We start from the raw sequence: 23067 nt of genomic DNA on the forward strand, positions 1-23067 counted from the left end.
AGAAAGACACGGAAGAGTCCAGAGAGCACTGCATACATTATTCTCTCACTCTTTGGTTTTGTGTTCTATTTTCGCTGTTATGCCTAACATTTCTTTTTCTTTCTTTCTTTCTTGTTTTTTTAATTTCAATCCTTTTGGGTAAATAATACCTATTTAGGATCAAATTAAGGCTATACATTTTATCATTTTACTCAAAATCAATGTAATCTTTACATTGTTTTTAAATATATTTTTATCTTTTTGTTACAAAAATAAAAAAATCTCGTTTTATCTTTTATAAAGGAAATTTTAATTTTATCTTACTAGCCTTTAAAACAAAATTTAATCTTGTATCATAGTTTAATTTCACTTTATCTAACTTATCTGTAATTTTGATTCCTCTATTTTTAATTACTTATTCTTTATTTTTTTTTAAACGCTAAAATTAAGATTTTCATCTTACAATTTTATTTTAAAATTAATATAATTTAATGGAGATATAATATTTATTAATTTATATAAATAATATATATATTATTTTGAAATAAAAATACAAAATATAATAAAATTCTTAATTTTGGAATCAATTACTTAATTTGATTTATATTTTTTAAAAGATTACATATCTTATTTAATACTTTTATTTCTTTTACTATTATTGATTTAATCATATCAATTTATATTTAAATTAAACTTAAAATTTTAATTCTTGATAACTATATTAAATTCAAGATATCATTTTTTTTAAGAACTATTTTTTTAACATAAAAAGATTTTAAACCAAGCCTAGTATAAACATAATAAATTTCAATTTAAATCAACTTTTGACACACTATGAAACTAAAAGATATAGACATAATGTGTATTGAATTTTCAAATTTGGATTAAAAATTAGATGCAATCGAAAGTTTATCAAACTTTTGCAACAATGGTGAGGATTGACCTGCGAGTTAGTTTGCAAATCGACAAATCAAATCCATTTAACCCGCAAATTCGTGGGCCAGACTCATTTTGTAAACAAATCACTGATTTCTAGGCCCAATCTCGCAGTAAATGCAGGCCTTACAGATTAATTGGTAAGCCCAAACCTATACACCCAACCACACTTGAAAAAAAAAAACCAATTATTTCGGGAATATGCTAGAAATTTTTTGTTTATTGGAAAGTATATACTATATACTCATTTCTCAATATATTTTTGGAAGAAAATACTATACAGCCAAGCATTTTGTATTTTTTTTCTTTTTTTGCCGCTATAGGTTTTTGATAAGTGAAGGATTGAAGATTAAATAATATTCAGTAGTTTGATTTATCTAAGAACTACTCTTTTATGACCAAAATATTGATTTTTTTCATTTTCTTAAACATATGCAAGCAATCTTATTCAGCATGATTGTACACTAAATATGGACCTTTTCTAAATTAGAATCCAAACTATGGTTCACCAATTCATACAAAACTAACCATTTTCATTAGAAATAATCATTAAATTTTTGTGACTACATAACATTAATCATTTTTAAAAAATCCAATAAACGAACACTATTGAGCAACAAGCCTGGTCATTGTAGCTTGTAAAGTGAACTTATACACCAAATATCTACATCAACCAATACTGGAATTCCACAACTTCATAAAATAGTAGAAACAGGACTTTGTTAATCCTCTTTTCCCCCCTCTTATCAGTTAATGCATAGTAGTTAAAGTGTTCAAACATGCACACAAATTAATCATTAGTGACATAACTAATGCAGGGTTAAGGGAGGGGAATTCCATTAATACCATTTACATATAGATTCAAACATGATAAGGAGACAAAACATAAAACTTTTATGTGCTGGGATTATCTGGCAAACGTTTTAGATCCATCTCAACTTGGTGGATTGTCCATTGCATGTTCTCCAATTTCTGCACATCAGCATAGGAAATTGAGAAACATAAACTGAAAGACATTGAAATGATAAAACTCTTCCTTTTCACTTTCAAGGAATTTCAATTTAATTCAACTATTATATCCTCAAAGTTTTTAATTTATAATTATTGTCATCCCAAATAAGAAGTTTCAGGAAAATAGAATAGAAATGAGGGAATTGAATGAAAAACTATTAATATAATAGTATCACCTTTACAATGTCATGGTACTGCCTTGCAATGTTGTCAAAGTGAGGATCAACACCTTGGTACTCACGCAAGCGAGTAACCTGGTACACGACAAACATGATGAATGATCAAAATGAGGGAGGGAAGACAAAAGTAAATTAGATACCAGATGACTAGCATGTAGGGGTATAATGACCCAAGCCAAGTATTTAAAGCACAAGCTTGACTTACTAAAAATAAAAGAGAATGCTCAAGCTTGGATCATTTATTTAAATGAGCTAGATTGAAAGCTTAGCTGAGCTTGATTAACAAATTTTGAAACTTGAGCTTGGCTCATTAGCTTGTTTATAATATTTTTTATAAGTTTTGAATAACTTTTTTTTATTGATTTAGTATTTAATGAATATTTTTATGCTAAAAAGTAAAGTAAAATGATAATAGAATATAATTTTATCTACATGAAAATGACTTAAGGTTAAAAATAATTTTTTTTATTATAAGAGTATATTTCTTTACAAAAATTATGATTACTTGTTTAAAATATAACTCTTAAAAATTAAAATTAGATAAATAAAAGACACACAAGCACAATGATAACAATAATAAAAAATATAATATATATACACACACAAGCTACTCATGAGTTATTAATGTCCAACTTATGAGGCCTGAGCTTGTTTATTTAATTAAATAAACAAATCCAGCCAAGCATTTAATGAGCCGAGCTTAAATAGTTTACAAGTAGCTCAACTATACCCTCCTACTAGCATAGAATTACAAACCAAAGTCCAAAGCTATACGTAGAAATTATTTCAAAGATAGAACACATTTTCATGTCTTAGGTATTGATAAGACATTAATGCTTTGTCTGGATTGACAAAGAAAATGAAAAGAGAGAATCTAGAGGGAAAGAAATTGATGAGAAAGTGAATAGATTTTTAGGTATTGATAAGTCCAAAGCCATGTGCAGAAATTATTTCAGAGAGTCAAAGTTCACTCCTTTATTTCTCTGTCAACAAACTCTCTTAAATCATGGATACCTAACAAAGTATAACCAACAATCCTTGGCTCATATTCCATAATGCATTGTACAACATTAAAAACACGCATTACAATTTTCATGCTCATCTGCACCAGTGAATTTGCATTTCCATGATGCAGATGATATAGCATTCACAATTTGCTCTTTACAGGGATGACATATTCTGAGCTATTTTCACAAAGTTGCCTCATGTCTCATCACATTTTCTTTTGTGAAGAGCCCAATTCATGGCAAGAAACCACATAGAACTAAAGTCAGTGACTGCCAAATTACCTAAGTGCTAACATGCATGTGGACATAGGAACATACCGCTTTATTGTATGCAATAGAAGCTTCTTCTGTCGCTTCAACAAGATACTTCCTAAAATTAAAAAGGGAAAGTGGTTTATCAACACCAAACAGGAACTGCTTACAGACTTACAGAGGTTTCGTTATTGATACCTTATCTTATGAAGGGCAGGTATAGAATCCTTGGTGTAGGTTTCGAGCAAGAGAACGTGTTGTAAAACCCTGACAAGCAATGACAAATATCACAATTATTACATTACAGAACCTGACAAAACTAACAAATTACAGCTAATATAAAAGAAAATAAAATAAATGCTATGCAACTATGTATAAGGTAAACCAGATTAATCTAGACTTATAATCTGATTACCATTTTGGACAAAGACAAATCATGCTTCCATCTGCTTCGAGGTGGAGGAGGTACAATTCAGACACCAAAACAGTTAAACTGACAATAAAAGGAACTTGGGAGATGCAATAAAACTCCTGTCATCTTAAATTAGTACAAATTAATTTCAAGAATTATGCCTTGAAGTTTCAGATTCAAGCCCCTTTTATTTACCACTCAATTCCATCCAATTTTTGTCCAATGGTCCTTGTTAAACTCAGTGTTGTCAAATTTCGGTTATGGCGGCGCCATGGCGGTTTGGCGTGGTGGAAATGACAGTCGCCGTTATGAAGATAGCGTGGCGTGGCGGGGCGGAATGACGTGGCGGCACCATCGCAGCCGTTACGAGCATGGCGGTAACGGCCGGCCATGGCGGAAATCATGATAAATGGCTTTTTTTAAAAAAAAAAATGGATTTTCTGCACTTTTGGGCCAGATCCAACCCGACCCAGTTCAAAACCCAACTGCCTAAATCCAGGTTTTTTCTCTCTCTTCTCCTTACGATCTCACTCTTCCTCTCTTTGCAATCGCACTCTCTCTGCGATCTCACTCTCCACTCACTCGCCACTCTGCTCATCACCTCTTTTCTCTCTGCCCTCCATCTCTCTCTCTCTGCAACTGCTTTCTCTGAGATCTCTGTGCTGAGATCTCATTTTGTCTTGGGCTTTTTGTGTTTCTGTTTTGGTGCATTTTGGTCTCTATTTCCGGCGACTGCACCTCCATCTCCGACGACTCCATTTTTCTGGTAGCTATTTTTTGTCATTTTTCCTCTCATTTTTTTCTTTATTTCCCCCATTTAAATTTTACCCTTTCCATCTTTCAATTTCTACCTCTCCCACATCTCTATTTTTCTCTGTTTTTTCTCTGATTTTTCTCAAAAAAAAAAAATTCTATTTATTTCAGCTACTCTTAACATGGCTCAACATGAGTCTTCATCAAATTGTTCAAGAACTTCTAATTGTTCTGACCCGGGATGGAAATATGCTCATTCGAAGGATGGAGATACAAACAACATTGTATGTGACTTTTGTGAAAAAGTTATGAGTGCTAGAATCACTAGAGTGAAACAACATTTAATTGGAAAGAAGGCTAACATGAAAGCTTGTCCCAAGTGTCCAGAAGAAGTTAGAAAAGAGATTGAGACATCAAAAGGAAAAAAAGAATCAAAATAATTTTGAGATGCCAAATGTGAGAAGCTTTGAAGGTATAAGCTATGATGTAAGTGAGGATGAAGAGGATACCCAAACCCGTAGTGTTGCCATTGGAAATCAGAAAGGGCCAATGGACTTGTTTTGTAGAAAGCTTGAAAGTGCAATTGAGAAAAGAAAAAAGAAAAATTGAGACAAACAAATATAAGAGAACAACGTGACAAAGAAGCCAAGGCAAGGGTCCATCAATACATAGCTCGATTTTGGTATCAAGCTGGCCTTTCCTTTAACCTTGTTAAACTAAAGAGCTTTCAAGAAATGATCACAGCTGTTGGTGCCTTTGGTCCAAATTTACCAACTCCAAGTTATCATGATATTCGAGTTCCACTTCTTAAGAGCTAGAATATACTAATTCTTTGATGAAAGATCATAAAGAGCAATGGAGCAAACATGGTTGTTCTATCATGTCAGATGCATGGACAGATCGAAAGCAAAGATGTTTGATTAATTTCTTGGTCAATTCTCCTGCTGGGACTAGGGGTGTCCATTGGATCGGGTAAACCAATAAACCCGATAATCCAAACCGATCCAAACTAAAAAAAATTCAAACCAATGCTTAACGGGTCCGATCCGAACCAAACCGATTAAACCCGACGTGGTTTGGTTTGGATAACGGGTATTACTATATCAACCCGATAACCCGTGTTTATACCCGATGAACCCGAGCAAATTCACTTTGAAGAGCGGTTTGGAGAACGGTTCAATTTCAACCGCTCTCAGAAGTGACCTTTGGAGAGCGGTTCAATTTCAACCGCTCTCAGAAGTGACCTTTGGAGAACGGTTCAATCCGAACCGCTCTCAGAAGTGACCTTTGGAGAGCGGTTCCAATATAACCGCTCTCAGAAGTGACATTTGGAGAGCGGTTCCAATATAACCGCTCTCAGAAGTGATATTTAGAGAGCGGTTCAATCCAAACCGCTCTCAGAAGTGACCTTTGGAGAGCGGTTCGGAGAGCGGTTATATTGGAACCGCTCTGCAAATGTTGCACCCCTTAACCTAGTTACGCACTTACGCCGCTGGTGAAGACAACCGCCATTAACCTGTTTTGTTGTTCCGCTACAGCTCAACTTGGATTTCTCTCGCTTCCGCATCTCAAATCTGAATCAAAGTGAGTATATGTCTAATTTTTTTTCTACTTTTTCTGTTTTTAATTTTTACTCTGGTCTGAAATATGTTTATGCTTATGATTTTGCAGCCCACAAATGGCAAATAACAGTGAAACTGTTGTTCCGCTACAGCTCAACTTGGATTTCTCTTGCTTCCGCATCTCAAATCTGAATCAAAGTAAGTATATGTCTAATTTTTTTTCTACTTTTTCTGTTTTTAATTTTTACTCTGGTCTGAAATATGTTTATGCTTATGATTTTGCAGCCCACAAATGGCAAATAACAGTGAAACTGCTGAGAATACCCCAACAAGCTCAAGTGGCATGGAACTATAGCAAGGTGGTGTAGACACTCCATTGCTGCAAGAGACTCCTACACAAGGACTAGAGACTCCTATACAGGGACAAGAGACTCCTACGCAAACTCAAGGTATTAAAAAGAAAACCTAGTCGACCGCCATCCAATGCTTGGGAACATTTCACTAGACAAAATGACAAGGCTATTTGTAACTATTGCCAAAAGTTATATGCATCTAATAGTTCTACCCATGGAACCACAAACTTGAATAAGCATATTTTGTGTTGTCCGAAAAACCCAAATAGGATAGTTGATAAGAGACAAAAAACACTTGCACTTGAAAAGGAGAGTGAGGATGCCTCTACTATTAGTTTTAAACTAGTTGATTTTAATCAAGATCGAACCCAGGCAGCACTAGTTAGGATGATAATTATGGATGAGCAACCTTTTAAGTTTGTTGAGGGTCTCGGATTTAGAAAATTTATGCTTGAGGCTCAACCGAGATTCAAAATTCCTTCTCGACAAACTATTGCTAGAGAGTGCATGCTACTGTTTGAATCAGAAAAGGAGAAGTTGAAAGCTATATTGTCTAAAAACGATCAAATGGTTTCACTTACGACTGATTGTTGGACTTCAATTCAAAACATGAATTATATTTGTGTGACTGCTCATTATATTGATGCTGGGTGGGAATTGAATAAAAGGATATTAAGCTTTGGGTTGATTACTGACCACAAAGGTGACACCATAGGTAAATACCTAGAGAAATGCTTGAAAGATTGGGAGATTTCAAAGATTTGTTGTATAACTGTTGATAATGCAAGTGCTAACAACTTGGCTATTTCATATTTAATTAGGGGCATGAGTGATTGGAATGGTAGAACTTTATTAAATGGAGAGTACATGCATTGAGATGTTGTGCCCATATTTTGAACTTAATTGTTGGTGATGGTTTGAAGGAAATTGATATCTCAATTGCTAGAATTAGAGCTGCATGTAAGTTTGTTAAGGGATCTCCGCTTAGATTGGCCACTTTTAAAAGGTGTGCTCAAGAGGCAAATATACCTAGTCAAGCATTGTTAATTGTTGATTGTTCCACTAGGTGGAACTCCACTTATTTAATGTTAGAAGTTGCTGAAAAATATGAGAAAGCATTTAGTCGTCTTGAGTATGATGATCCTGCCTATTTAATAAATCTTGAGAGTGAAGGGGGGTGTCCTAATAGCGATGATTGGACTCGTGCACGCATGTTTGTGAAGTTTCTGAAAATTTTCTTTGATGCAACTCTTTCCTTTTCTGGATCATTGCATGTTACGTCTAATACTTTCTTCCATAAGTTGAAAGATATTAAAAAAACATTGAATAAGTGGAGGCAAAGTAATGATATTGTATTACAAAGGATGACCAAAAATATGCAAGTCAAGTTTAGCAAGTATTGGGAGAATGACACTATAAATTATCTCTTATTTGTAGCTGTTTTCCTTGATCCTCGCTATAAGCTTGAGTACCTTGAGTTTTGTTTTAAGCGGATGTATGGTGTAGAAAAATGCAATGAATTGATGAAAAAGTTGAAGGACCTCATCAATAAATTGGTTGAACTTTATATGACACAGTATCCTATTGATGAATCTAGTAATGTTGCCTCTCAGTCTAATCTTGATATTAGCAATGATGGTAATGATGATGATGATGCATGGGAGGATGAATTTAGAATGAATGTGAAAAAAAAGCAAGGTCAAGTGAAAAGGAATGAGATAGAAAGGTACTTGGAGGATGATGTTGAAGACAATGCTCCCGGATTTGATATTTTGCAATGGTGGAAATCAAAGTCCTCAACGAAATATTATGTTCTTTCTCATATGGCTAGAGATATATTGGCTATTCCAGTGTCCACTGTATCCTCTGAGTCAACATTTAGCACAGGAGGTCGAGTTCTTGACCCATTTCGTAGTTGTTTAAGTCCCACAACTGTTGAAGCTTTAATTTGTACCAAAAAATGGATAAAAGCTAGCAAGAAAGTTGATTTACAGGCTGAAATGGATCAACTTACGATGCTTGGAGAAGGTATTGAACTTGTTAATTTTTTAACCTATATCTTCAAAGTTCTATATTTATTTCGTTTTGAACTAATTTTTTTCCCCTTTTTATGTTTCTGTTTGAATTATTTTGGCTTCAGAGATGGCAGAAGCTGAAGCATTTACAGATGTTCAAATTCAACCCAATATATCCACTTCTTGAATATAATTTTTTTGTTTTGATTGAGACTTATTTTGAATTTATATATTTGTATTAGAATGTTGTGTAATTGTGTTAAATTTATGTGTAAAAAATTATTCAAATGAAAAATATTGATATTTTTCTATTTTTTTTATACATATTTTATTTTAGTTTATTTAATCGGACAACCCGATGATCCAAACCGAACCAACCCGTTCGTGTTTGGTTCGGTTTGGTTCGGATTTTCAATTTTTTTTTACAAATCCAAACCAAACCAAACCAATCAATTTTTGATCGATTCGGATTTTTTTTTCTCCTAAACCCGAACCAAACCGACCCGTGGACACCCCTAGCTGGGACTATGTTTATGAGGTCCATTGATGGATCTAATTTTGTGAAGACTGGTGAAAAATTATTTGAGATGCTTGATGCTCTTGTGGAGGAGATTGAAGAAGATAAAGTTGTGCAAGTGATAACCGATAATGGAAGCAATTATGTCTTGGCTGGTAAGATGTTGGAAGCAAAAAGACAACATCTTTATTGGACTCCTTATGCAGCTCATTGCATAGATCTTATGCTTGAAGATATTGGAAAGCTTCCCTTGATAAAGAAGACAATTTAAAGGGGAATATCTGTTGTTGGCTTTATCTACAGTCATTCAAGTACCTTGAGTTTGTTGAGAAATTTTACAAACAAGAGGGAATTGGTGAGGCATGCAATTACTAGATTTGCAACTTCTTTTCTATCATTAGAAAGGCTTCATCAAGAAAAAGCAAATCTTAGAAAGATGTTTACTTCTAAGGAGTGGTGTAAAAACAAATTGTCAAAAGAAATTAAAGGAAAGCAAGCAACCAAAATTCTATTAAATCCTGTATTTTGGAATAATGTGGTATATACTTTGAAAATCATGACTCCTCTTGTTCGGGTGTTACGTTTGGTTGATGGGGAAAGAAGACCAGCCATGGGATATATTTATGAAGCAATGGAGAAAGGTAAAGAAGCTATTATGAAGTCATTCAAAAATAATAAAAGCAAATACAAAGATGTGTTTGAAATCATTGATAATAGATGGACTTGTTAGCTTCATCGTCCATTACATGCAGCTGGTCACATTTTAAATCCGGAGTTCTTTTATGACAACCCCCAAATAGAATTTGATTTGGAAGTTACAAATAGGTTGTATGATTGTATCAAGAGGTTAGTGTCAAGTCGGGATGTGTAACAAAGCATACTACTTGAATTACCAATTTATAAGAGTGGTGGTGGTCTCTTTGGGTCCGACTTTGCAAAATCACAAAGAAAAAGCATTGCTCCTGGTAATTCATCAAAATCTTCAACTTTTTGATTTTAAGGTTATAATTCATCTTTAGAGTTATAATTTATCTTTCATTTTATAGTTCAATGGTACAGAATTTATTGTCTGGACATTTAGCTCCACATTTGCAACAACTAGCTATCAAAATTTTGAGATTGACATGTAGTGCATCCGAATGTGAACGCAATTGGAGTGTTTTTGAGCAAGTAATTTCTCATCTATCAAGCCTACTTTCTTCTAAAAATTAGAAAGAAACTAATTAATATTTTTTTAATTAAACTCATGTTACAGATTCATTCAAAGAAGTGAAATAGGCTTGATCACAAAAAATTACATGACTTGGTTTATGTGAAATATAACCAACAACTCAAAGAACGTTACAATCTTAAAGATGTAATTGATCCAATTACACTCAATGACATTGATGAGTGTAATGAGTGGTTTGTTGGAGAAATAGATGATGATACTTATGATGAGGATGCTGAAAATGACTTAATTTTTTATGGTGATAACATTTTAAATTGGGCAACTGTTTATGAAGCTTCTGAAATTGGAGAGCCTACAACATATACTAGGCGTCATTCTAAGAAAAGAAAGAGTCCATCAAGTGGTATCACTATCAAAGCTACAAAAATTTCTAAAATCAAGGCATGTTCAACAGCCAAAAGAAAAGAGAAAATAGTTCTTGAAGAAGATGATGAAGATTTAGAAGATGAGGAGATGTCGGAAGAAACAAAAGATGAATTAAAAATTAATCTTCCACAATCTGAGGGAGAAGAGGAGGAGAGATATGCCTTGGTAGATGAAAAAGAGGATGATTATGTTGGAGTTGAAGAGGATTAAATTGATCATCTTTGTTTTTATTGTTAATTTGACATTTGATAATTGCATATTTTGTATTGAATTATATTTTGGATTGTAGGTTATGCTACATATATTTTGAATTAATTATTTTCTATCATTTTCTATGACCTATAGTATTTTTTTATATATTTTATTATATCCGCCATGGCAACCGCCATAACTTTATGGCAGTTTTTTTGGTTTCCGCCATCTGCCATTGATAACATTGGTTAAACTATAACCATTCAAGACATCTATTGATACATTGTTACTATCCAGCAGGACCAGCACAACAACGAATTTAAATTTGATTCAGATTTAAGCAACATAATTCCAGCAAAGTTATGAATTATCTACGATAAAATGCTGCAACCATAAAACCATAACCCCAGCTCCTTAAATTTTACATCTTAACCACAGTAACAAAATAATGAAACTGACTTACCATTAGAATAAGAAACAAATTAGAAAAAATGTACTATTATTGGTTTGAGAACATAAACAAATTTTCATATTCAGTTGGGGTCTTATGACAGTGTTCCATTTTTAATCTTCTTGAAATTATTTATTTATTCTACATGCATGTACACAAACCATGTGAATATAACTCTTTGAAAGTTCTTTAAACAGTAAAATTCTGAAAGCAGTTAAATCAGAAATTTACACTAATTGGGAAAGAATTAAGCAAAGGTGGGATTTTGTTGATTGATTTTCTCTATCCCTGGATCAATGAAGAAAACCAGGTAAGGAAGAGAAAGAATGATTGTAAAATGTATACAGTATACCACCTGTCTCTGTCCAACTAACTACCTCCCCTCATCCTCTTAGTCTTAGCCTTTGTTTATAACAGCCTTGACTAGTTACCTACTCTAACAGATTACAAGGCCCATCTCAACTGACAAGCCCTAACTAACAGTGACTGCTACTTGGTTAGCCCATTCTTAGTTCTCCTGTTGCAACCTTCCAAACTAGCCGTTGGGTGCTAACAATGTGGCACAACAACAAAACTATGCCCAAATCACTTGAATTAAAACTATGCTCAGCCAGTCTTGCATTGTCCAGATGTTTTGCATTATCTGAATCTTTCAGTGGAAGCAATGTTTTGTAGCAAACTTGTGTAAGAGGTAACATCCATTTTGGAATTTCAGACACAACCTACTACAAAATGAAAAGCTAAATTCTTTTTTAACCAAGAGAATCTCATCTGAGATTTTCTACTATCATCCTTATTATTTCAAAACCCTGATAGTATATTTATAGTGAAAAACAACGAAAATATATTAAGGTAGAAGATAACAAACCAACCTCAATTTTGCACTCATGGTCTCACACCTTTTACAGAGCCAAGTCTTCTGCAGCTCATCCTACAAAATACATAGGGGTAAGTAAACATGTGATCAAAATAGTGGTATTTATTAAATAGTATAACTTACATATTTATGTTGATGCTCCAACTTCAAATCTTTGACAAGTTTAATAAGCACACCAAGTATCTGCTCCAAGACCTATTTAAGAATAACAGCATTCAGTATCTACCTGCCAAACTGAACATGTTTACCAAAAAGATATACTTGTAATACATGATACACCACAAATGAAACCTCTCTCTCTCTCTCTCTCTCACACACACACACACACGCAGTGACACTTAATGTGGGAGTTTTGGAAATGTTTGTGCCAGCAAGAGAGATTATTCTTGTATTATTCCTTACGCACATACATTATAGTATTCAGCAAATTTTCTATCTGCAGAATACAGGTCATTGCGCAGTGCTGTTTCTTCTCTTTCAATCTCCTCAATCAACAGCTTTACCCTGGTAAAGTAACAGATATGAAGAGCAAGAAATTTTAGTCTACAGATATATGTCCTGTGTGGAACTTACATGTACAGAAGCATGCACTGAACACATTGGTACTACGGAAAACCTTTCCCAGTTCAAATATTTGTAATTAGCATAAGAGACAAGTAATGGAAAATATAAGGTTGGTCCGCATCTAGAATTTAAAATAAAAGGCAATTATTTTTAAAAAGGCAAAAGCCCTCCATCTAGTGGAGCAAAGAAACCAGAAATCAAATAAACTTCAATCTTTGTTACTCAGATCATCAAGATTAAAGCAAACTTTTAGCCTATTAGTCATATCAGTTGCATTTGTAACTTTCATCATTACACTAATCTAAAATTGTATGAATAAAGATCTGACCTCATTCCAACAAATTTCACAAAAATATCGATATGATTTTGTGGGTCTTTAAATTATAGTTGACTGTCTGTGCAAAAACTAACATGTCTCATTTCTGGAGACAAATGATTGAAACTAGGTTGTAGCCTTTCAGACCTTAAACTCATGTAGAAGCCTTAGTTGCATGCTTCAACACACACACACACACACCCACACCTTTAAGGAATCTTTATTTTTTAACCTACAAGTGAATAAGAATTGCTGAAAAAATTAAAAGGATTAGGCTACTCCAATGAGCTCAAACCTTTCTGGAAGCCGAGAACTTGAACCTTGACTTGCAGATGAAGGATCTGAATCAATAAATGGGGAAATGAGGAATCGACCAGCAGGTAAATACCAAATGGTAACCACAAAAACACCAACTCTCCTTCACATCTCCATGTTATACAGTAAGAAGCAGTTCTCACTTACCATTGTCATCCAATATAAAGGCATCTGATAATTTTTCACATTTCATTTTCAAGCGAGCCTCTACCTCTCGTGAAAGAGCCATGCGGTATTCTGTCATATCCTAAAGATATTGTTAATGTGTCAATAATGAAAAACATAATATTAATTACTTAAGAAAAAGAAAACACAAAAAGAGCACTCCTAGAAGCTGACTGACTTTCATACACAGTTACATAGTATACCACAGATAATGGTGCTTGTTGATGCTGAGTTTGCCACAAATAACCAGGTGTAATTCCCAAAAATCGATTGGGGACACCACCAACTCCAGGTTCCACTGGATCCAAAGCAGCAAGAGAAGAGTTAGCCCCGCTAACAGAGCTATTTGGAGTGTTATAATTAGAAGAATTCGTGTTTGAGTTGATCAGGGCACTGTTGCTAGTACTGTCAAGGGATGTTCGAGACACTACACTCAGCTTTTCAATATCTTCATCACGAACTTCTCCATCTTTGGAGATTAGAGGTAGTCTCAATCGTTGAGCTGCTTCAGCAACAATCATTTGATGCTCTAAAGTCTGATAAACCTGACAATAAATACACATGTAGATTTTGTTTAAACCAATGTAGACAAATGTGCCAAACAAAAAAACATATAAGGACAGACTGAACAGGCTAAAACTTTCTAAGTCCATAATCAGCAGCATTTTCCCAGAGGAAAAGTAATCTGACTTTCCAGAAATAATAATTCAAAACCTGAGGAGTGTTCCTCAATCCAAGCTGCGGATAAAGACTTCCAGTATCTCTAATTCCACCAAGGTTAGACACAGAAATGGCTTGCTGATACTCTTCCACCATAGCAATGGCCTCAGAATATATAGCCTGCAACCCAACCACCATATGAGAGATAAATAAAAATCACCAAACAAACACTTACACTACACTTAACCAACACATTCCAGCAATACCAAAAACCAAACACTCTCACTCCAAGATCATAATTCTCAATTCAACTATCACATATAGAAAAACCTTTACCATGGCTTCCAGGTAACGCAGTCTTTCCCTGCACATTTCCTCTCTGGCCTGCAAATTAACACAAAATCAACACCCAACTAGATTGTATTTAATTATTTGGATATTTGCCAAAATGGGTCAAGAAAAGTTTGAATTTTTGGAGACAAAACTGAGCACCCATTTTGCAATTCTGGTGGGAAATTTCACAAACACAGAGAAATCAAAATGGGATGTCGTTAGAAACAAGAGAGAGAGGTACGAGTTGGAGATCGTTGAAGAGAGGCTTGGAGATGAGAGATCCATCGGGAGCCAAGCAGTGGCGCTCCAGCTGATCAACCACCTGCGCCACGTCGGCGGGGAGGTTCTGGCCGTGCAGTCCCTTCACCATTGATCGAAACGGTGTCGTTTGAAGACAGCCCCTTTCGGTATCGATCACTACTGGGGTTTGTGCCTTAGACTTGAAGAAGAGGCAAGTTCAATGAAGTGGAAGTTGAAGATCTCACTTCTCAAACTCCAACCATCCCATCATCCAAAAAATTTGAAAATGAAGCATCCATTTGTCAAGTAAGAGAAAACTCCCTCCTTTTTTTTTTCTTTTTCATGTTATCTTTCGACTTTTAACTTTTTTTTTTAATTTGTGCTTATAATTATGTTTTAAGAAGTTAAAAAAATATTAATTGATAGTCATTTAATGTACTTTGAAGTATATAATATATTTATTAGTAAGTTTTTTTTTTTTCTGCGCTACTATTTTTTTTTATTTAATTGATAGCATAAAAAATTTATAATACTGTATTAAAATTAAAATTCTAAACATATTTCAAGTATAATAATATATAAAAATAAACTTTGAGAATCTTAAGAATGTATAAAACTTAAGAGTCCAACTATATTATTAAGAAGTTTAATTTTATAAATTAATATTACTTTAATTTAATTATAATTGAGTTGAGTTTTTTTTTTTTTTTACAAGATTATAAATGAAAAGGTTTAATGGCACTTACAAAAATAAAAAGTGATTTAATAAAAGTGCTAAATCACATGGATATTATAATATTATGCAATAAATAAATAAAACAAATAAGTGTGGAATGCTCAAATCCAAACATAATTTTACAGTCTTAAAGAAAAAAAAACTTAAAATTACGCATTTGATAAAAAAAAGAACATTTATAGAATTTCAAGAAATAAAAAAAATCTCGATTTTTTTCCTTCTCTTTTGGATTAACACAAAACCACCAAACCTTTATAATAAAAATGACAATAAATTTGATAATGTTATACAACAGTGCTTTAACTAAAATGTTACAGCTACTAAGATGCTTCAGTAAATGATAGAAAATACTACAAACATATCTAATGTGGATAGAAACTACTACAAACAAGAAATCAAAAAACCTCAAAAAAAAGGAAGAAAACTCGTAAAGGATGAAGGAGGCAAAGAGGAGCCTCAAAGAGAGCAACTTTGTTGTCATTACAGCAACTACTATGATGCTTTTTGCAGAAAGAACGAGGTGAAGTTGCATGTCGATAACCTTAAATTTGTCCCACCCTATGCCATTTGTGAAGGAGAAAATTTGAACCCAACTTCACAAACTCAATCAAATTGACTTTTCTATATGAAAGTTTCATAACCTCTAAATATAGCTTTTTTACATATGGAATGTTTTATGTAGTGAGTTTAAGTTTCAATGTAATATTTTGTAACAACAATCTACATACTTAACGATGTTATTAAGCTTTTGTTAAAATAAAATTAATATATTAATGTCAAATGATGCTGCTTATCTATGGCTAGCTACCTACAATATAATGTGTTAGTCCAAGTTGTTATATGTTTTTTTAGGATGAAATTTCTCAAATTGATCAACCCTAATTTTTTCATTTTATCTATTAATTTGTACAATATTCAACAACACTTATCTATTACAAAATTCAAAGTTATTGTAGAAAAGTGCACGTAGTTTGATAAATAAAAAAGTAAACTCATTTTAATTTTTAAAATTAAATGTATCAACCACTTTAATCTTTTAAATTTATAAAATCTTATCCTTAATTTTATAAAAATTATTATTTTATCATTTTATATAATAAAGATTAAAGTAAATATTATTTTAAAATGTCAAGATTTTAAACATTACATAAAATTAAAAGAATTGACACTTATAACCTAACATGGTAAAATAAAAATTTATTCTTAATAAACTATTTTATCTTTTACTAAAATATGAACCTGTAAATTTTGTTCCACGTACATTAGTATATTTTAAATTTATATTAATAAATTTTATTACAAATTAATAATAAAAATATATTATATTTTCATAAATATATTTATTATATAAATTTATTTTAACATGCTTTTGTATATATTAAATATTTTGTTATATTAAGTTAAATTTTTATTATATTCAAATGAAATAATATAATATATATTAAAATATGCTCGTAGTACACAATAAAAATTAATGGTTCAGTGATTACAAACTTCATTTCTAGGTTAAAATCACCAAGTTCAAACCTTTTTATGATCACTTGTTTTGACAGCAAAAGCTAAATGTTGCAGTGCTGTATGCGAGTTGCTATGTAAAATGTATATATTAAGATGATACTTAACATGTCATATAAAAACTTGGTTATAAATAACTGACACACACTTAACACTAACAACCAAATTAATTGATGATTGCCAAACTCAATGATTAAACTTATTTTCTAATAACAATTTTGGTAATATATTCAAAAACACATAATAAAAAATTTATTATAACATTTAATATTATTAATAGTTTTTAATGCATTCCATAAGTTTTAATAAAAACTTATGAGGACCAAACATTAAAAAAATCATTTTAATTCTAGCAAAAAAAAATCATTTTAATAATGTGAAGACCAAATTGATATTATTACTCCTTAAAAAACTATTTCATTAATCCATTGCAAGAATATCCTTTGTCCCCCCTTCAAGTGAATGTGCCAATATTTTACAAAGCAATGCAAACAATTAATAAACATTACACGGAGCATAAAATGATTTATGTTAACCAAAGAATGTGACTAACATCATTTACGTAATCCAAAGTGTGCAGAATCAAAATCCTATATTCCTATTATAAACCTTTTAAGTACATTGCTTCAGGTTTTCATCACAATCAGAACTTTCTACTACCTCAGAAATAGACAAAATGCATTTCCATTATTAATCTTGCATCTCAACAAAAAATGATCTCTCTTTTCATGTACAAACAGCGCAGATTTTGGTCCCATCTCAACGCCTAGGTGAAGAATACTAAGATGAAGAGGAAGATGAACAGGGCCAACAAACCCAATATCATCATGATCTGGCCCTTTGCACTAGCCTTCTTCATAACCATTGCCACTTTTTTCTGTAAGCATAACAAAAGGGCAACATTTCACCTCCTCAAGAGTTATTAACTAGTAAGTAATAACAACAAAGAGTGACAACTTTTTTGTCTTTCAAATTTGTTATTGGTAAAGCCGCCAAATAACAAATTTCCAAAAGTCAGATAAAACCAAACATGAAGATTTGAATGAGAAATGAAGAGTAGACTCAGAAACTCACTTGGACAAAATCAAGACGATTTGTTGTACTGTCCATCTCGGTACCGAGTTCATCTATAATTTTTTCCTGAAGATTTTGACGGTGTAAGAATCAGAAATTTCTGACATAAATAGAATTTATTTCACAGTTACAGAGGCATGAAAACATATTTTTTATTCAAGAAAAATGAAGGATATAACACATCAAGACTTAAGGAGCTGTTTGGTTTCAGAAAATGTTTTCTTATTTAATTCTATTTCCTGTTTTCAAATATTTGTATAAATTAAAATAGCAAGAATCATGGAGTGTAAAACCGCTCAAACCATTACCTGTGCAACAAGTTCATCATGTATTGTAAGTCCAACACCTCCAATTCTCCGTACACTTTCACTAAGCTCATCCAATTCCTCATCCTGTCTCCTGTCAGCCCAACAGATATAAATCAAAACTACATAGCAACCAGAGGCAGATTGTATTTCCAGAAAGGATAGGCATGCACATAATGTTTTCATTACTGTTGAGCAGTGTGATTCATGTCCTAAAGGTTCCCTACTATTGGCTTTTATTCCTTTCTTTCTGTTTTCTTTTTTATTCCACAAGAAAGAAAAAGGAAATCGACCATGTCAGTTCTGAGTCTAAATAAATCATAAGAGTACATCCAAATATCACTCTAATTAGCAAAAATAGTAATGAGAGAAACTTTCTTCACAACCATAAATTTATAAGCAGTTAATGAAATGATGATGGTAGAAAATTTGCATACAATCACACACAGAGCAATCACTTAGGTTTAACATCACAGTTCATTCAACAACAGAAGTAGCTCAAAAAACATGTCACTTTCACACAAGTTTCATGCACATAGGAAGGATCTCAGTCCCTCACTTATGTCTGAGCAAGCACCAGGGAGGAGTAGGAGTGAGCAATACAATTTAATCCACTTAAGAGGTCAACTAAACAAACAAGACATTCTTTTCTACCTAATATGCAGAAAAATAGCCATGATTAGAAGAAGATATGCAAAGGTCAATTAAAAAGAATAATAATGTCAGGCCATGGTAGAACAAAAGACAAATGCAAAATCCAGCTTCAAAGAGAGAGAGAGAGAGAGAGGGAAGGAGTACTTTATAAGAAGCGTCTGTCTATCTGATTCTGATTGTATGAAATCATCATTATCTTGGGAAGCATACTGGTTGGATGCATTGGTTTGATGAGAATTTGGTAGCTTCATGAGTTCTCGACGCATCCCATTTACACTAGCATGGTTTATTGTACTTGATCCTTTTCCAGCTTCTGCTGCTTTCTTCATTGTGCCAACCTAATAATGCAACAATGGAATCTTTTATGTTTGATATTAATAAGAAAATAATAATACTCCCTCTGATCCTTTTTCTAAGACACATTATAGAAGCTTTTGGTGGTTCATTTTATAAGGCACTGTGCAGTTTTTATGAAGTATTTATTATATTTTCTCATTTATCTTTGATAAATGGAGTTAGAGGGAACCTAAATTAAAACTAAGAAGGGTAAAAGTTGATAGTGGAGTTAGGTTCAATGATATTAAATAAGGGTAAAATTCTCATGTTATAATATTTATAAAAAAAAAATCAACAAACTTTAACAACTTTTATTGGTCTGTCTAATTTAGTTAAAGATTCCTTATAAGAAGGACTAGCCGGAATAATAAACAGAAACTGTCTATTGAGTTTGAAAAAATTGATTGTCTTCCTTCCTAAAATTTGGCATACATTTTGGATACCTGAGTACGAGCAGTGTTTGTCCATCTCTTCCGGCTTTCAACCTCTGCTTCATCAATGCCATACCAAGAAGGATCTCTAGATGCTACAGCAATTGCTTTATCCAATTCATCCACCTTTCTATCAGAAAAATCAGACTTCAGCCATCGTATATAGGTTAAGTTACAGAAGAAAAGACCATGCGCAACAAAGAATGATTTACTCCAAACATTAGCCCTGTTTTTTATGTGGAATGACAGAGGCCTTCAATCCTAAAAGACTAAATGTATCTTTGTTGAGCTGAAAAGAGCAGGTGGAAAATTTTGGACGAAATCACTTTAAACTAGCTCTCAGTACTATACAAAATTGTACAATGCTTGAAAGTGAAGTGCAACTCATTTTCGCTCCCCTCCCACAAGTTTGGGACTTTTGTATAGCATAAAAAAGGCTGAAAGTGACTTTCTATCCATTTTCCACGCTTTACCAAGCAAGATGCTTGAAAATCAAAATCCTCCCATCCAACTCTATTTTAACTTCACTCTTTATTTTGCATCTCCCTCTAGCTAGCTCACCTAGGGTATGTTAGGGAATCGGGTGGGAAAGCTAAGTATAAGGGATTGGGAGGATAAATGATTGTTTCTATTTCTCTAGGCTAGAACTAGATATTTCAATAAACAAGGGAAGGAAAAGAAGAGCTAAATGATAATAACAAATTAATTATGATACATTTTTACAAATGAGTTATTTATTAATAATCAGTTACAGTACCATTACAAAACTAAAATCGTATAAAAATGATATTAGAAACATTTTGAACGAAATTACAATAACTTGGTTTCTTTCTCTTTCAAAATCCCCCAAGATAGAGGAACTTAGAAAAGTTAGCATTGAAATATTTGGAGTTTCATGTGCACCAACTGCCACCAAAGCACATCTAATGATTCCGAATTCATGTAAATAACAGCAAGAGCATGCTGGAAAAATGGAAAATATCATTGAAAGATAAGCCAACTTGTCACTGATTCTGCATATGCATGCTGTAAGTCTACCTGCCATTCTAAGCTTTCGCATCCAGCAACAACCTCCTTCGTAAGATGTCCTCGTTCCACAGCATCAGAAGTTCTTTCCCATTGGTGAAAGGTAGATTGCAACTTATCAATCTTAGCAAAAAATGGAAAAATAATCAGACAATTAAATATATCATCCTACTTAAAAAATAAAAAACCATCCCATCAAAAAATAAATCCCAACACCATAACAAATCATCAGTTCACATTTCTGTTTAGTAGAATTTCCTATTTCAGTCACAGATCCAACTTCAATTTTAATTCAAAACTCTAAATTCACAAATAGTATGTCTATTCACTGTTCTCTGCTTCAAACCTCAAATCACAAATACATCCACAAAGAAATCGCGTAGTGTAAACACGACAAAGTAACAGATCGCAATTGGGTTCCGTTCAGAATCCCAAATTTACCCAGGGAAAAGCATAATCTGATTAATAACCAGAGAAAACAGAAAATGAAATGTCAATTACTGATAAGACAATTAAATAAAAACTTAATAGCAATCTTTCACTCAAATACGCAGTACGAATTATCCATTGAAAAATTAAATTTCTTATTCGAATTAGACTGAAAGCGAACCCTAGGTAATTTGCGAATAATAGTAATAATTAAAAAAATTACAGAATCTTGAATCTCGGCCTTGACAACGTAAAATGGATCCTGAGCAGAGGGCATGTTATGATGTGAATGAGAGAGGAATGAATGGTTCAGAGAGAAGAAGAACAACACTTCCACAGCGTTTGCTTTGCTTCTTCCTTTCCCCTTCGATTATTCTACATATCAGTTCTTCATGCTAAGTAAGAACATTGATTTATCAAACAGAAAAAATAACATAAAATAAATAAATTATCAAACTATTAGAAACTTCTATTAATATACAGTTATAATAATTTTCAATTTATTTTTAATAACATTATTTTAAAAAAATTAATTGAGGTATTATCTTTTTTGTCTCTTATAAATATTAAAAAAATTCAACAATATTATATGATACCAACGATTTATTCCAACAAACACGAAATGCATTTGTTTCTTATTGGTTAAATATCAAAATAATAAAATTAAAGATCGGTAATTAATTTGACAAAAATCAAGGGATGCTACTTATTAATAATTTTCATTATTTTTGTATTCAAAAGATTTTGTACTATTAAGTAATTTATTTTAAAGAATTTCAATAAATTGATTAATTATTAAAAACTAAAAAATAGTGGCTAAATACATTTATTTAATTTTGTAAAAGTGAACGTGGCAATGATCACTAATAATTTTTTTAAAATAAACCAAAACATGCTAATATTTTGAAAAATCATTTTAATAAAATGGCTTAAGATAAACTTACTAAGGTGACGGAAAATGCCTTTAAAAAACGTGAAGGAAATTGGCAAAAATAATTTATAAGTAACTTTTGCAATTGTTCATCACCTACTTTTATATTTTGTATTTTATTATTATATGCAGGTTATTTAATATATTTTTCATGTTAAATTATATTTTATTTTGACTTATAAAAAATTTATACTCTCATTTATATAATATTATATCTCAAATTTATTTTCTCGTGTGTTTGTGTGTGTTAATTTTTAATTTAAATTTTTTCAAAATTATTTATTTCTTTTCTAAAAGGTTTTTAAATCTTACAACTTAAATTTATCAATTTTACTTGAATTAATTCAACTTTTTTATATTTTTAATTTATTTTCTATATTTTACTCAAAATTTAAAATTTTGTAATATATATATTATCAATATGTATATTATCAACATCTTAAATTTGATACTATCAATTTCATCGATAATTAGAACATAAATGCTTTTTACCTTTTGATATCTCGATTGTGAAAATAGTTGAATTTTGATATCCTGCCACTGTTAATTAATTAAAAGTTATGGTGAATATAACTTTTAAGCAATTATCATAAAAATTAATAATTTTAATAGATGATAATTTATTATTAGATGATAATGTAAGTCAAATTATTTTAATTAAATTTTAAAAGTAGTTAAATTAGTTTTTCTTATCAATTGGTGGAAATTCTAAAATATATTATAAATACAAATATTTAACCTTAAATATTCAAAATAGATATATTGGTTCATTTATTTCTCTTCATACTAGCTATTTATAACATATACAACTTATTTTAATAATTTCTGTCTTAAAAAAAAAATTAGGTTAAAGCTTCTTCAATGGAACAAGGGGAGGACTAGTACAAGAATCCTCTTATAAAACACAGAAAGAGTGCTCTCAATAACGTAAACTGATCAAATTA

General features: G+C 32.0%; 2 protein-coding genes across 3 annotated transcripts; both read right to left on the reverse strand.

Moving 5' to 3' along the window:
• Positions 1-1590: 1590 nt before the first annotated feature.
• Positions 1591-14941, reverse strand: LOC113855226 (AUGMIN subunit 4). Its single transcript, XM_027486774.1, has 13 exons — positions 14688-14941; positions 14450-14497; positions 14168-14293; positions 13657-13998; positions 13436-13535; positions 13269-13314; positions 12504-12597; positions 12217-12288; positions 12089-12147; positions 3563-3631; positions 3431-3482; positions 2103-2180; positions 1591-1887 (listed from the first exon to the last, which is right to left on the reverse strand). Exons 1-13 carry the CDS (start codon positions 14814-14816, stop codon positions 1810-1812), a joined length of 1293 nt encoding a protein of 430 aa, XP_027342575.1. The 5' UTR covers positions 14817-14941; the 3' UTR covers positions 1591-1809.
• Positions 14942-17437: 2496 nt separating this feature from the next.
• LOC113855114 (syntaxin-61-like) lies at positions 17438-21579 on the reverse strand. 2 transcript variants are annotated; one of them, XM_027486598.1, is made up of 7 exons: positions 21416-21579; positions 20776-20886; positions 19750-19863; positions 19115-19308; positions 18320-18410; positions 18012-18077; positions 17438-17814 (listed from the first exon to the last, which is right to left on the reverse strand). In XM_027486598.1, exons 1-7 carry the CDS (start codon positions 21467-21469, stop codon positions 17704-17706), a joined length of 741 nt encoding a protein of 246 aa, XP_027342399.1. In that variant the 5' UTR covers positions 21470-21579; the 3' UTR covers positions 17438-17703. The 2 variants fall into 2 exon arrangements, with proteins under 2 accessions (XP_027342399.1, XP_027342400.1); XM_027486599.1 differs by having other exon boundaries at positions 17520-17814; positions 18008-18077.
• Between the last annotated feature and the right edge of the window lie 1488 nt (positions 21580-23067).

This window comes from Abrus precatorius, unplaced genomic scaffold (genome assembly GCF_003935025.1).
Source record: "Abrus precatorius isolate BTA unplaced genomic scaffold, Abrus_2018 Scaffold11, whole genome shotgun sequence".
Taxonomy (NCBI): Eukaryota; Viridiplantae; Streptophyta; class Magnoliopsida; order Fabales; family Fabaceae; genus Abrus; species Abrus precatorius.